Here is a 14,377-nt window from a genome sequence, read left to right as displayed (position 1 = left end):
TTTACCATGAACTCATCCAATGACATTCTAAAAAGACTCGACAACCGCAGCAGCAGCTTTGCCCGTGGACACATGTATTTTTGGCAAAACAAAGTCTGCACAGCATCTCAAATGACAACAACATTGAAATCGGTTATGTAAGTAGTGTTTTATATGCAAATTAAATGAAACTTAAAAGCAAGACGATTGAATGATCAGAACTTGTCAAATTGTATAGCTGATAAGCTGGTTGCTCCAGTATAGTCAGTTCTGCACATGCTCATAAAACAAACATAAACTTTGTCAGTTCTATGCCATATACCATGCACCAAGATAGTCTATAAATAATTTAATAACTGAAACTACACCAAGATAGTATATAAATATTCGAATAACAAAAACTACACTATACTTGAACTGGTCAACTATTGTTCTTATATAATACATCAATATTGTGCATTAGTGATAACTATTACTGCTTTATCATTAACTATAGATTTTTATTTGTGGCATTTGTAGCGGGTAACAGACTATTTGCAGATGTGGCTGGTAAAAGAATATTAGAAGGATGAATTAATTAAAATTACACAATAAGACAGACAAAAGTACCACAAAGTTGGTGTTTTTTAGTTTAAGAGTTTTTTGTGTAATAATTTGTAGTTCATTCTACTATTCCATTAGAGACCTAATAATAATACACCAGGCAACCCGGTCAGGCTATAGCTGGATATTCTTAGATGTAGTTTAGCCCTCCCTGCAAATATTTACTGACACTTATCATAATAATAATAATAAGAAAAAAGATCCATGCAAATTATTAAATATTAAGTATAGCCATCCATTTAAAGTTATTTACTAATTAATTAATTTATACAATCATACATGTAACCACTTCATTCTGACCATGGCCTCAGTGGATTTGGAGCCTATTTCAGGAACACTAAACAAGAGGCTTAAATACACCCTAGACTGGATGTCAGTCTATTATAGGGCACTCTACACACAAATCCACACACCTTATGTTTAGGTTATTATAAAAAAAATCTCTTACATGCCTGTCATTGGGAGGTGAAAGCAGAAAGAAACATTTATAAACAAAAAATCCACACGGACACTAATATAACTTATTTTTTATTAATGTGGTAAATGTAGCACCATCTACTGGTGAAAGCGTCAAAACACAACAAAAACTAATAAAATGCACACATACGACATTTACATCAAACATTACTTTAAGGAAAAAAAAAAAAAAGACTTCTTGACCTGTTCATAATAAACAATCTAATATTTTGTGTGTGTATATATACAGTATACACATTATATATATATATATATATATATATATATATATATATATATATATATATATAGAGAGAGAGAGAGAGAGAGAGAGAGAGAGAGAGAGAGAGAGAGATTGAGAGAGAAAGAGAGAGAGAGAGAAAGAGAGAGAGAGAAAGAGAGCGAGATAGATAGATAGATAGATAGATAGATAGATAGATAGATAGATAGATAGATAGATAGATAGATAGATACACAATGAACATTTTAGAAAAAAATTATATTTATATAACATCTCTGTCTTCTTTATTCTGTCCTAATAGGAATGTAAAGTTTTACACTCAACAGTACACACCACATAAACATTTCTTTCTTCTCCAAAAGAGATTTGATTGAAAGGTCTCACTCAAAAAAGTTCTAACAAGATTAAATCAGACCAAATGGCTGCATTGAGAGCAAAGCGATGGCTTTCACAGGTCTGTGTTAAACTCATGGTCAGCTTACAATACTGTACAGACAACACAAGGCATTGCTGACAGTCAGTCTGGCCAGCTTCACTGACCCTGTAATGTGCCAACTTGCAGTGGAACAAAAACCTGCACCAGCCAAGTGCTGTGTCTTTTGTAAAAGTTCCACAATAGAAGCATGAGAACTGGAAGGAGTCACTTATGCCTGTGTGTAGCGGATGATCTCACTTAGGTCATAGCCTGTGACAGCGAAAGCGTAGCCGTCACCATCGCAGAACTTAGCGCCACAAATCTGAGTGTCAGTCACACATTCATTGTAAAGGTGTTCGATCTGGATGGGGCAGAGTATATAAAAAAAAATTTGATTAAAAAAGGTTTCTCCTAAATAAATATATTCATATAAACACCTTTCACAGTTTGCTAAGCTAAGAATGCTTGTCTATGTAGATACACCAATCAGGCATAACATTATGACCACCTGCCTAATATTTTGTTAGTCCCCCTTTTGCTGTCAAAACAGCAAAGCATCCGTCACGCATTAACATCTTCAGAAAATAGAGCTTCAAGAGCTCGTCTGTTGGATCGGACCAACTATCGCTCCTCACATGCATTAATGAGCCTGGGCTGCCCATGACCCGTCACAGGTTCACCACAGTTCCTTCCTTGGAGCACTTTTGATTGATACTGAGTGCTGCAGACCGGGACTTCACAAATTGGTCCTTGTCAAACTCACTCAAATTCTAACAGTTGCCCATTTTTCCTGCTTCTAACACATCAACTTTGAGGACAAAATGTTCACTTGCTGCCTGCCTGATATACACAACCCATTAACAGGTGCGATGATAAAGAGACAATCAGTGTTATTCACTCACCACTCATAATGTTATAATGTCATACTGTTATGCCTGTTCGGTGTATATGGCTGTGTTGCATAGGGATCATTAAAATCCCTTTAAATTCAAATGATTTTAAATGAAAATTCATATGAATACTTTTCACTCTTTTTATACTGCCACAGAGGAGAATAAAACTAGACAGAGCATTGCACACAGTGCACAAAATCATTAGAGTAATATTTTGCCTGATACATTTAATTTGAATTTTTCATAAATGTAAATACACTCATGTGTAGTATTAGGCACAGTACCAGTGATGGATGAAGTACTCAAACCATGTGCTTGAGTAAAAGTAGAGATACACTAAGTAAAATATTGCATATATACATTTACTTCATTCACGTCCACGATTGATAAGTACTGTAAACCTGGCCTTTCATGCAATTATTTACTCAGGGCAGCACAAAACATTGAAAATATATATCACATGGTCACTTTTCCCCAATCTCTTACTCTACAGACTTCTATTGTTATAGTCCATCCTCTTCAAGGTTTGCTGTATTATGCACTCGATGTAGAACTGATGTTTACTGGATATATTTCACACCATACTGTGTAAACTCAAAAGACGGCTGTGTGTGAATCAGGGAGATGATGAGTTTCTGAAATACTCAACTCTGTTACTAATATCTATGCCAATAGTCTCTAAGATTACATTTTCACACATTCTGATGTTTGGTGTGAACATTCCCTGAAGTCCATGAGCTACCAAAATATTTTTTGCATTGTGCTGCTACATGATTGTCTGATTATACAGTTGCATTAATGGGCAGGTGTACCATTATTTCTGTACATCCCCTACACATTTAACACCAGTGCTCACCATTTTACAGGATAGAACATAACGGCAAGTTGTAGTGTGAAATACTCTGTTCTGATAAAGTTACTTTCATTTCTTACCTCCACACTGTTGTTTTCTGGGACTGTGTTTAAATGCCACACACGCACAAAAGAGTCCTCGGCAGCGGAGAGCAGCTTAGAGTTGAACAAGACAAGTAGGAGAAGAAACACATTATGGTTCAGTGAATAAATAAGGTTTAGTCACACTGACGTGTATTAAATCTGTTTTCCCTCACCAGTCCAGTGAAAGGAGCAATATCAAGGGAGTAGATCCAGCGAGTATGGGCATTAATCTCAGCGTGTAGTATTCCAGTGACACCCTCGTAGAGGCGGATTTGGCCCGTGCCGTAGGCAGCTATGACCATGCCTTTCCACAGCTTTACCGATGAACAGCTTATACTTGTAGGAAGAGAAAGAAGCAAATGGTGGTTGATCCTGGGAATATTATAGCTTTATACCTAGATCATTACGATACTGTGTTTAATTTACTTACTTATAATAGTTTTTATAGCATTTGTTTTCTACAACAGTTAACTGATCTGTTTTCAAACATGATTTACCTCTTTTAAATGCACTTTTTTAATGTTTGTATATTTAATATAAGCATAAATCATTTCATTATTATACCAAATTTAATTAATGATAGATTCTAGATGTTGTGTAATGTCTGTATTTTTTAACACAAAAATTGTCAAAACAATTTTGTATTATATTTTATATAGATTTTTTAAGCATGGCTCTCAACTTGCCATCAGCAGTTATCATTAAAAACAAAACAGATTTCTTTACCTTGCATACTCAAATGCTGTTGTTTTTTGTTTTGTTTTTTCACAGAAAGAGTGAATTTGCAACAAGCAGCCACTATAAGCTTTAAAATGTCAAAATTATAGTTAAATTCAATGTGTCTTTTGCATTTGTACACTTTTATACATACATACCCTGAATTAGGGTTTACAATGATTATAATGAGCAAAACATTGAATAACCTTTTTGTTTCAATCTGATTAATCAGAAAAAAATTATCGTCCGATTAATCGATTATCGAAAAAATCGTTAGTTACAACCTTAGAATCAATATCTGATGGAAATTGAATTTATGTCATTTTATCCCCATCAACTGGTGAATCTATGCAAATGCAACAAAATCTATGATGCAAAAATGCACAATGTAATAATAATATTATTAGTAATAATAAAATAAACGAAACAAGACATTGCTATACTTACATGCCTGTTTTTCTTAGAATTTACAAACTGAAGTAACTTTTTGCTCTGTATTTTCTTTTTATTTGCTCTGGTTCACCTTACGTTGTAACAAAAATATGTTTTTGTGCACTTACTCAAATCCAGGGATCTTGTTGAGAAGCTGGAAATCCCCTTCAGACTTCCATACACACAAAAGTCCTGAGTCATCAGCACTCACCATATCAGCTATGTACTCCTTTGAGTAAATATAGGACATATTTGGAACCATGAGTAACGCCATGTACACACATTTTTAAAATAACAAACAAAAAGTAAATAAACTACGTGCTTAAAAACAACTGTATAAATGGTACACTATACAGTCAGATGTTTGTGGACACCTAACCCTCACACATATGTTTTTTTTACACACCCTATTTTAAATGTATTCCCCAATTCGCCTTATATTATAATCTCCACTCTTCTGGGAAGGCTTTTCTCTAGATGTTGGAAAACAACTGTGGAGATTTATGATTATTGAGCCAGAAGATTATTAATGAGGTCAGGCACGGCTGTTTGGTGACGAGGCCTAGGGTGCATTCGGTGTTCTCATTAATTCCACAGGTATTTATATATATATATATATATATATATATATATATATATATATATATATATATATATATATATATATATATATATATATGTATATATGTGTGTGTGTGTGTGTGTGTGTGTGTGTGTGTGTGTGTGTGTGTGTGCTTTTATATATATTATAAATAATTTAGTAATATAAATAATAAATAGTGATACTAAATCATAGATTTCTCTCTTCTCAGGGGCACAAAAAATGGAGAGAATAAAAATGTAAACATCTTCAATTGATCACAATTAGTTCCTCAGTAACTTCCACAAGCCACACACGATGCTAATGATGCTGTCAAATGAGTACGTTACCGCACTGCCTGAGCACTCCAACCCGATGTCTGTGACAGCCTCAGTGTGTTCCTCCAGAACTTCAGACAATGTGATGTTGCTTCCTTTACTAGGAATGTCAAACACCAGAACTGCCCCAGAAGAGACCCCTAACAGGGAGATGAAATGCCAGGGATGTCTTTTTATGATATTCATTATTAATTTGAACATATAATTACAATTAGAAGTCAATTTGGTTCACTTACCTACACAGATGTATTTGTCTTTTACAGCTGCAATCCCCCGTGCAAAAATTGCCTTAGCTGATATAAGAGACATGGTATAAATACCCCATTTATACACAAATTCTATTATCAGAAAGGAATATGATGTTACCTGTGGGTGTCTCTGGGGTATCTAGTGCATGCCAGTACACCATAATGGATCCATCAGACTCAAACATCTGTTACATAAACACACATTTAAAATATACAGTAATGCAGTGACAGTGGCTTTGTACTGTATGTACTGTACTGCATTTTATGCCTAGGCATGGCGTCCAACCTGAATCAATCCACCTCATTTTACCATTATTATGAAACCATCAAAATTATACAGAAATGCAGTCAAACAGAGCTCCATGTGTAGTTAAATGGACTAAACAAATAATCGAGACAAATAATTAGTCTCAATACAATACATTTATATATTCGAATTATTCGAATTACACAAGGAATCGTTTCATTCCTACTCTATTGTAAATGTCCTTGTAAGTGTATCTGTAACCAAATCAATTTCTTCTCCTCTGTCAGTCATTGTGGAATAAAAAACAAAACAGCTATTAAATCCAAATGAATATATTTGAGCTTGTGCAGTGCAGAAAGCTCTGACTAGTGCATCCAATCAAAGGACGTGAAAATGCCAACATGCCTTTGAGCGGGCCTCGGAGTGACCAAATTGCAGTCTCATTAAATTGCTTAGGATTTTCTCTTTGAGCATAGATTTAAATCTTTTAAAAAACCGCTCTGGTTATTTTCGCTGGCTTAAGGCAATGTGTGATGTGACGGCTAAAATCTGATTGGTTAGAAAGTCTAACCGAAACTTACAGCAGCAGCAGTGCACCTGGGAGAAACACTATAAAATTAGAATGGACTATTGGAAGAAATTTAATATTTATGGACAAAAATATCTTAAAACGTAAGTCAGTGATTCTAATTCTGAGAGTTTGGGCCAGCAGAGAAGGCCTTGCTGGCCCTAAGGGTTTGCCACTGTGCATGTAAATATGTACTGTAATATGCAATATACATGACTAACCTGAATCCCTTTCTGAGAAGCAACAACAAGCAGATCTCTAGATGGCAGTACACACCAAGCTGCCTGTAGCAAAAACAAACAAAAAGTCTGATTCAGCTACAAATATAGTGACACTACATTTTACATCAAATGAGTGTTTAACAAGATCAAGCCTCTGATTTCAGATTTCTGTTCTTCTCTGACATGATTCAGGGCCACAACTATACAACATTTAATTTCCTGTGGATCATCTAGGTTATATTACAGGAGCCAGCATTGGTTTTGTGATTTCCTTCTTATCATTGTTCTTACAAGGATTTTTGGAGAAAAATCATTTAAAAATACACCTGCTGCCACTGATTTCAATAGCAATAAGTTGTATTTTAGCTACTTTAGCTACTTCAAAGTGCTGAAAGCCTTCTACGAAAAGGTTACAATACCTTACAATCAAATGAAGATTCATTTTATGGTCTTTTATCATTATAAGACAATACACCAGATTTATCAATTGTGATCATCTTTAATACACTACACAGGTAGATAGTGTTCAGGGTAAAAGAAAAAAATTGGCTTATTCATAAACTAAGGTATTAAATCAGAAGTCTTGGCACCTTTCAATTACTATATCTACTATATACCTAAAAAACTGTGCAGTCAGAGTTTAGATTATAAACTACAAATAACCTACAAAAGTTAAAAGTGTGCATCACCTGCATAATGAGTGAGGAGCTGGTGGCCATGTTTCCCTCTTTGGACTGCAGCTGCCGGTGTGAGTAGTTGAGTCCATCCCAGGATGCACTCACTAGGTTTACGACATTGGCATGCACTACAGCAAAATGGGTGAGAGAACGTGGTGCCAGGCGCAGCACACTCAGGTTGTTGTAGAGCGCTGAAGCACTGCTCTTTAGCTGAATGCTCTTCTCCCGATGGTACATTTTGGCCATTTCAGAATCCGCAAATCATCCCCAGTCTAAAACAATTATGTCTGAGAAAAAAAGCAAAAAAGCAAAAGTCTACAGCACTGAAACAAAAATATGTAGTTTTGTTAAATCATGCTTTCTATTATTATAAAACTTTTTTTTTTTTTTGAGTAAAATGTTTTACTGCTGGATCTGAAGTCAAACCAAGCCATGTCTATCATTAGACCTTAACCCACATGACCATGCATTTCATTTCCTGAAAAGAAAACTAAAAGGAAAAACCTCCTAAAATGAAGAACAACTGAATAAAACTGTGGTAAAAGCATGATCCCAAACCCAACAGGCTTTGGCATTTTATTAGTTGTGGAGGGGAATATTATATACTGACATAGAAGAGAGAGCATGATGATCTGTAGCTCAACACTGATAAAGAAAATAACTGGAGGAGTGGTACCATGATGACTCTAGTCCTTCGTCATCATAAATTCTCACCACAGGACACTTTAAGGTATTTTTTAGATATATATTTTTGGTGCCCAACAGTGATTAAAACATCCAACAGTAAACGGATGCACTGCCAACCCTGCCACACCACCATGTCAGTCACTGAGTTAAAAATGGAAAATGAAAATATGTTATATAATTGATGCATTTTGGAAAGATCCTTTATAAGCATTTATAAATCTACAAAAAATGCATTGTAGTTTATATCACAAAAATATTAATCATAATGAAAATGAAGAACATATAAAACATATTTGAAGTAAAGAAAAAAAAATTACAACAGTATAACATGTACGCTTTAAAATAACTGCTTCAAGTCAACTTTGAAAATAAATAATTTTACTTACAAATAAAGAAATGGATGTCACAGTATCACGTTATTTATCAAAACATAAAAATCACATAATCATATCGTCCAGCCCCAATATCTACATAATCCCTATAACATGCCCATACACCAGTATACTCAAAACATACCCCATATCTTTATAACATTCTCCCATATCCATATCACATACCCCTATAACCCTATAACATTCCCAATATCCTTATAACATTCCCCATATCCCTATCACATACCCCTATATCCTTATAACATACCCAATATCCTTAAAACATTCCCCATATCCCTATCACATTCCCCATATCCCCATAACATATTCCCATATCCCTATCACATACCCCTATATTCCTATAGCATACCCCCATATCACATATACCTATATGCCTATACCATACCCCTATATCGCTATCACATACTCCTATATACCTATAACATACCCCGATAAGCCCTATAACATACCCCATATCCTTATAGCATTCCCCCATATCTCTATCACATACCCCTATATCCTTATAACACCCCATATCCCTATCACATACCCCATATCCTATCACATACCCCTATATCCTATCACATACCCTATATTCTTATACCATACATCATATCCTTATAACATACATCATATCCTTATAACATACCCCATATCCTATAACATACCCAATATCCTATAACATACCCTATACCCTTATAACATACCTCGTATCCCAATAACATACCCCTATATGCCAATAACATACCCCATATCCATATAACATAATCCTATATCTCTATACCATAACCCAATAATCCTTTATAGCATACCCCATATCCATATCGCATACCACTTTTACAAACCCCATATCCCTATAACATACCCCTATATACCTATAACATACCCCATATCCATATAACATACCCCTATATCCTTATAACATACCCCATATCCATATAACATACCCCTATATCCCTATAACATACCCCATATACATATAACATACCCTATAACCCTATAATAAACCCAATATCCTTATAACATACTCCCATATCCTATAACATACCCCATATCACGATACCTATATGCCTATAACATACCCCATATCACTGCAACAAACCCCATATCCCTATAGAATACCCCATATCCTATAACAACTCCATATCCCAATAGAATACCCCACATCCCTATAACAAACCCCATATCCCTATAACATACCCCTATATACCTATAACATACCCCATATCCTATAACATACCCCTATATATCTATAACATACCCCATATCCTATAACATACCCCTATATCCTATAACATACCCCATATCCTATAAAATACCCCATATCCCTATAACAAACTCCATATCCCTATAGAATACCCCATATCCCTATAGAATACCCCATATCCCTATAACATACCCCTATATCCCTATAACATACCCCATATCCTATAAAATACCCCTATATCCCTATAAAATACCCCATATCCCTATAACAACTCCATATCCTATAGAATACCCCATATCCTATAACAAACCCCATATCCTATAACATACCCCTATATACCTATAACATACCCCATCCCTATAACATACCCCATATCCTATAACATACCCCTATATCCCTATAACATACCCCATATCCTATAAAATACCCCTATATCCCTATAACATACCCCATATCCTATAACAACTCCATATCCCTATAGAATACCCCATATCCTATAACAAACCCCATATCCTATAACATACCCCTATATACCTATAACATACCCCTATCCTATAACATACCCCTATATACCTATAACATACCCCATATCCCTATGACATACCCTTATATCCTATAAAATACCCCTATATCCTATAACATACCCCATATCCCTATAACAACTCCATATCCCTATAGAATACCCCATATCCTATAACAAACCCCATATCCTATAACATGCCCTATATACCTATAACATACCCCTATCCTATAACATACCCCTATATACCTATAACATACCCCATATCCCTATAACATACCCCTATATCCTATAAAATACCCCTATATCCTATAACATACCCCATATCCCTATAACATACCCCTATATCCTATAACATACCCCATATCCTATAACATACCCCATATCCCTATAACATACCCCTATATCCCTATAACATACCCCATATCCCTATAAAATACCCCATATCCCTATAACATACCCCTACATCCCTATAACATACCCAATATCCCTATAAAATACCCCTATATCCCTATAACATACCCCATATCCCTATACCATACCCCTACAGTCCTATAACATACCCCAAAGCCCCCTAATTTTTATATATACAATATATATGTTTAATTGATCAGATTAGGTTCCTCTGCATGCTTGGATTAAAAAAAATGAAATAAAACCCCTGTCAGATGACAGCCAGTGCATTGTAGAGTTTATGTTCAGAAACGCTGATTATCCTAAGAATCAGAATTCAGCTTCTGAATGCTAATCGCTAGCTCGCAGATTCACAAAAAACTAACTAACAGGCTGTGTTCGAAAATAAACTGCCTGCCTCCCTGATACACTCAGCGGTATTACTTATAAACAGTTATAACCATGAGACCACTGCAAAGCTGGAAAGTCGCAGCCGCCGCATTGAGCTAACAGATAAGACCAGCCATACCACTGAGCGTCCTCCGCAGCCATAGTGACGGAGTCAAAAAGTGTCGTGCGCAAAAAAAAAAAAAAAAAAAAAAAAAAAAAACCGCGAGGACGTGTTCCAAATTGACCATAATCCCTACGTAGACAGACTCGTCGGATGCAGGGAATGATAGACTCTATGACCCCTTTGTAGTGCACTACGGAGGGTTTTTCTATAACAAGGAAGTGGTCGGTGTACGAAAGGTGTACGTTGCCTAGCAACTAGGGTCCACTTACAGCAAGCGCTTCAGTTGGAATTGCTGTTTTTTATTTTCCTCAAAAAGGATCAAAAAGCGTAAAAGAAGAAGTATAAAGGTAAGCCAGTGTATCCACTTCTTCACAATATGCATTATTTCAGGGTACTGGCTATTTCATTTGGTACCGGCACTAAAAATCTTAATTATTTAAATATTTCCATTTTATTGACTTTCACGGTCTGCAGGGTGTTTAATAATAAAAAACCATCCAACCAACCAACCAAACAAACAAACAAACAAACAAACAAACAAATAAATAAATTACCATTTCCGTCAGTGCTTAAGCGACTATTTCCTGCACTGATTTTGCATTATGGTAAGTTGATTTACATTTTCATTATATACGTACTAATACAATCAATAATTAAATCATATAATATGCATAATACTAATCTAAAATGCACATTATTGCGCGTGACCACGCCCCCCGGACCCCCTTTCACAGGAATAAATCAGTCCAAGCAATAAGCCTTATACTGAATAACAAATAAACTGTCTTCTGATAGGCAGAGGTATAATACTAAGCAGAAAGAGAAACAGAAGTCCATATGACATTGTAATTCAATCTAGAAAAAGAAAGCCAATAAACCCAGATGAACAATATTTTTTATTAACAATTGGTTTTCTTTAGGAAGCATGTCACGTAACCCCTCCAAAGCTCGAGCTGATAAAAGTCGTGCCACATCGGCCCAGCCTCCTCCTCCCACTCAACCCGAGGAAGTAGAGAACAGTGTGGACCTGGGACCTTCTCTCAAGTCTGAGTTCCTGACTATGATAGCTCACGAAGAAGGAGAGGAAATCGTGTCAGAGATCATGGATGAACTCATGGCCCATGTGATGGAGAAGTGTTATGAAGTGTACCTTAAGAAACAGGTGATCAGTCTCAGGGGTCGGATTTGAACAACACTACATCTGCTTTTTATGACAGATTGAATACTGCGTTTGTTTAAAGGGATTTGTTTAAGTTGCTTAGTCTTTATCTTATATACAGTCATTCATTAAAGAGAATCTAGTGAGGGAACAATAGTTTGTATATAGTGTATGCAAGTGATTGTAAGTGTATGTAAGTGTGGAACTGGTGTGGATCAGGACACCCAATCTAAATATGGATATGAGAAATATGATTGTCAGAACGATGGTATGTAGACGTGTTGCTTTTATACTCTACACAATGAATTCAGAAAGTATTCAGACCGCCTTCACTTTTTAAAAATTTCATGTTGCTGCCTAAAACTACAATCTTTCAAATTGATTTGTTTTTCTTATCAATTTGCACTCAGTACCCCATAATGACAAAGTGAAAAGAGAATTCTAGAAATGTTTGTCATTTTTTAATGATTATAACCTTCAGAACCTTTACAGCAACACTTGAAAGCTCAGGTGCCTCCCATTACTTTTGATTGTTGCTGGGATTTTTGTACATCATGACTGAAGTCTACCTGTGAAAAATGTTTATTGCTGTCCAAGGTGCTTCAACTAAGTAATGCGTAAAGGGTCTAAATACGTATGTACATGTGATATATCTTTTTTTATTATTAAAAGAATGTACAGACATTTCTAGATTTTTTTTTCAAATGCACTGTATATACAGTACTGTGCAAAAGTTTAAGTGAAGTAAGAATGCTTTCGATCATATATATTTGAATTCTTTCTTTTTTTTTATTTTTTATAAATTTTCTAAATACAAAGTTAGTACAAAGTTAGTTAGATTCTCCTGTACAGAATTTTTCGACATATATCTATAGTAAAATAATTTTTCTCTGTACAGATAGTGCCATTTACTGTGACCTGGGTGAATAATATCATCCTCCAGCTAATAAAATGGCAGCATCTTGAACGTGATGAAGGTGACGATGTAAACACAGCCTTAATCCTGGAGGAAGACACAGAACCTATACCTACATTTCCAGATTCCTGGAGTGTAGGCTGCTTGTCAATTATGAAAGTCACAAATTATATACAGGTAATCATATTGAACTTGATGATTTTTCCTGAAAATGCACCTTGAGAAAGCCATACTGTGTATAAACTGTAGATTTATTGGAATGTGTGTTAAATCTGTTTTTATTTGAACAGGAGGTAAAGCCTGACATGCAGAATGCTGACATTACAGGTCTGCAAAATATGCAGAAAACCCAGCCAATAAACAAAACAGAATCTTCCCCAAGGAAACCACGAAGAAACGGCAGAACCACGAAACCAGTCCCTGCATCTAGTGCAAAGATCGAATCGGAAAGAAAACCACGTCCACCCCAGAGATTTTCACCAAATAAACTGAAACCTCCAGAAAAATAAATTGCAACATAAGGAGTAATTGTTTAAAAACAACCTAAAGTTTTTCCACTTCAAGACCACAAGATGTATACCAGGTGCCTCAGCATTCTTTCATATGAAAGAATGTTGCAGGAGGTTCACTCATAAGCTGGGAGTTTTATCAGTTACATTCTTGGCGAATGACTTCAAAAATAACAAGCGTTTAATACTTATGCACAGACAATGTTAGATTTTTTATGCTTTAAACAAAATACTGATTTTAAAAATTAAAAATAGCTGTATTCTGGGCTACATGGTTTTAGAGATGTAAACAATTGCTATAATGATATCAGGAAAAATGTAAAATATACTTAAAAAAAAAAAAAAAAATGAACTCTTGGCTTGTTTAAAGGATCAACATTCATCATGCTGTGACTTTATAAACGATTTACAGCCCAAAACAGCATGTTTTTCAGCAGATCGTCTTGATGCCTAAATGCATTGAGTTGCTGTAATGTGATTGGCTGATTAGAAATTTGCATTAACAAGCAGTTGGACAGGTGTACCTAATAAAGTGGCCGATGAGTGTAGT

At 35.3% G+C, this 14,377-nt stretch overlaps 2 protein-coding genes across 4 annotated transcripts in view; one reads left to right on the top strand and one right to left on the bottom strand.

Moving 5' to 3' along the window:
• Positions 1 to 1,430: 1,430 nt before the first annotated feature.
• On the bottom strand, positions 1,431 to 11,325 carry wdr54 (WD repeat domain 54). Of its 2 annotated transcripts, XM_046842204.1 has the most exons (11): positions 8,625 to 8,895; positions 8,162 to 8,379; positions 7,564 to 7,838; positions 6,875 to 6,937; positions 5,957 to 6,023; positions 5,827 to 5,883; positions 5,603 to 5,730; positions 4,801 to 4,901; positions 3,697 to 3,859; positions 3,521 to 3,595; positions 1,431 to 2,055 (listed from the first exon to the last, which is right to left on the bottom strand). In XM_046842204.1, exons 3-11 carry the CDS (start codon positions 7,795 to 7,797, stop codon positions 1,924 to 1,926), a joined length of 1,020 nt encoding a protein of 339 aa, XP_046698160.1. In that variant the 5' UTR covers positions 7,798 to 7,838; positions 8,162 to 8,379; positions 8,625 to 8,895; the 3' UTR covers positions 1,431 to 1,923. The 2 variants fall into 2 exon arrangements, with proteins under 2 accessions (XP_046698160.1, XP_046698159.1); XM_046842203.1 differs by lacking the exons at positions 8,162 to 8,379; positions 8,625 to 8,895 and adding an exon at positions 11,259 to 11,325.
• Positions 11,326 to 11,399: 74 nt separating this feature from the next.
• Positions 11,400 to 14,377, top strand: part of LOC124380897 (uncharacterized protein C2orf81 homolog) — a 3,346-nt gene continuing 368 nt past the window's right edge. The window contains exons 1-4 of one of the 2 annotated variants that reach the window (XM_046842205.1): positions 11,400 to 11,590; positions 12,164 to 12,405; positions 13,301 to 13,495; positions 13,609 to 14,377. The exon at positions 13,609 to 14,377 is cut by the window's right edge and continues 368 nt beyond it. In XM_046842205.1, coding sequence (XP_046698161.1) covers positions 12,169 to 12,405; positions 13,301 to 13,495; positions 13,609 to 13,827 — 651 coding nt within the window. In that variant the 5' untranslated portion in view covers positions 11,400 to 11,590; positions 12,164 to 12,168 and the 3' untranslated portion in view covers positions 13,828 to 14,377. Of the gene's footprint in view, positions 11,591 to 11,721; positions 11,849 to 12,163; positions 12,406 to 13,300; positions 13,496 to 13,608 lie in introns of those variants that run through there. The other variant, XM_046842206.1, reaches the window with a different exon arrangement.

This window comes from Silurus meridionalis, chromosome 27 (genome assembly GCF_014805685.1).
Source record: "Silurus meridionalis isolate SWU-2019-XX chromosome 27, ASM1480568v1, whole genome shotgun sequence".
NCBI classification, from domain to species: Eukaryota; Metazoa; Chordata; class Actinopteri; order Siluriformes; family Siluridae; genus Silurus; species Silurus meridionalis.
The sequence above is the reverse complement of the archived record's forward strand: the minus strand, read 5'-3'. Positions and strand labels throughout refer to the sequence as shown.

Excerpts from the sequence above, each read along its gene's own strand:
- wdr54 (XM_046842203.1), bottom strand. The coding sequence starts at position 7,797 with ATGGCCAAAATGTACCATCGGGAGAAGAGCATTCAGCTAAAGAGCAGT. Across the intron at positions 6,938-7,563 it reads GCTCCTCACTCATTATGCAG|GCAGCTTGGTGTGTACTGCC; the intron begins GTGATGCACACT and ends TTTTTGCTACAG. Across the intron at positions 2,056-3,520 it reads CAGAAAACAACAGTGTGGAG|ATCGAACACCTTTACAATGA; the intron begins GTAAGAAATGAA and ends TGCCCCATCCAG.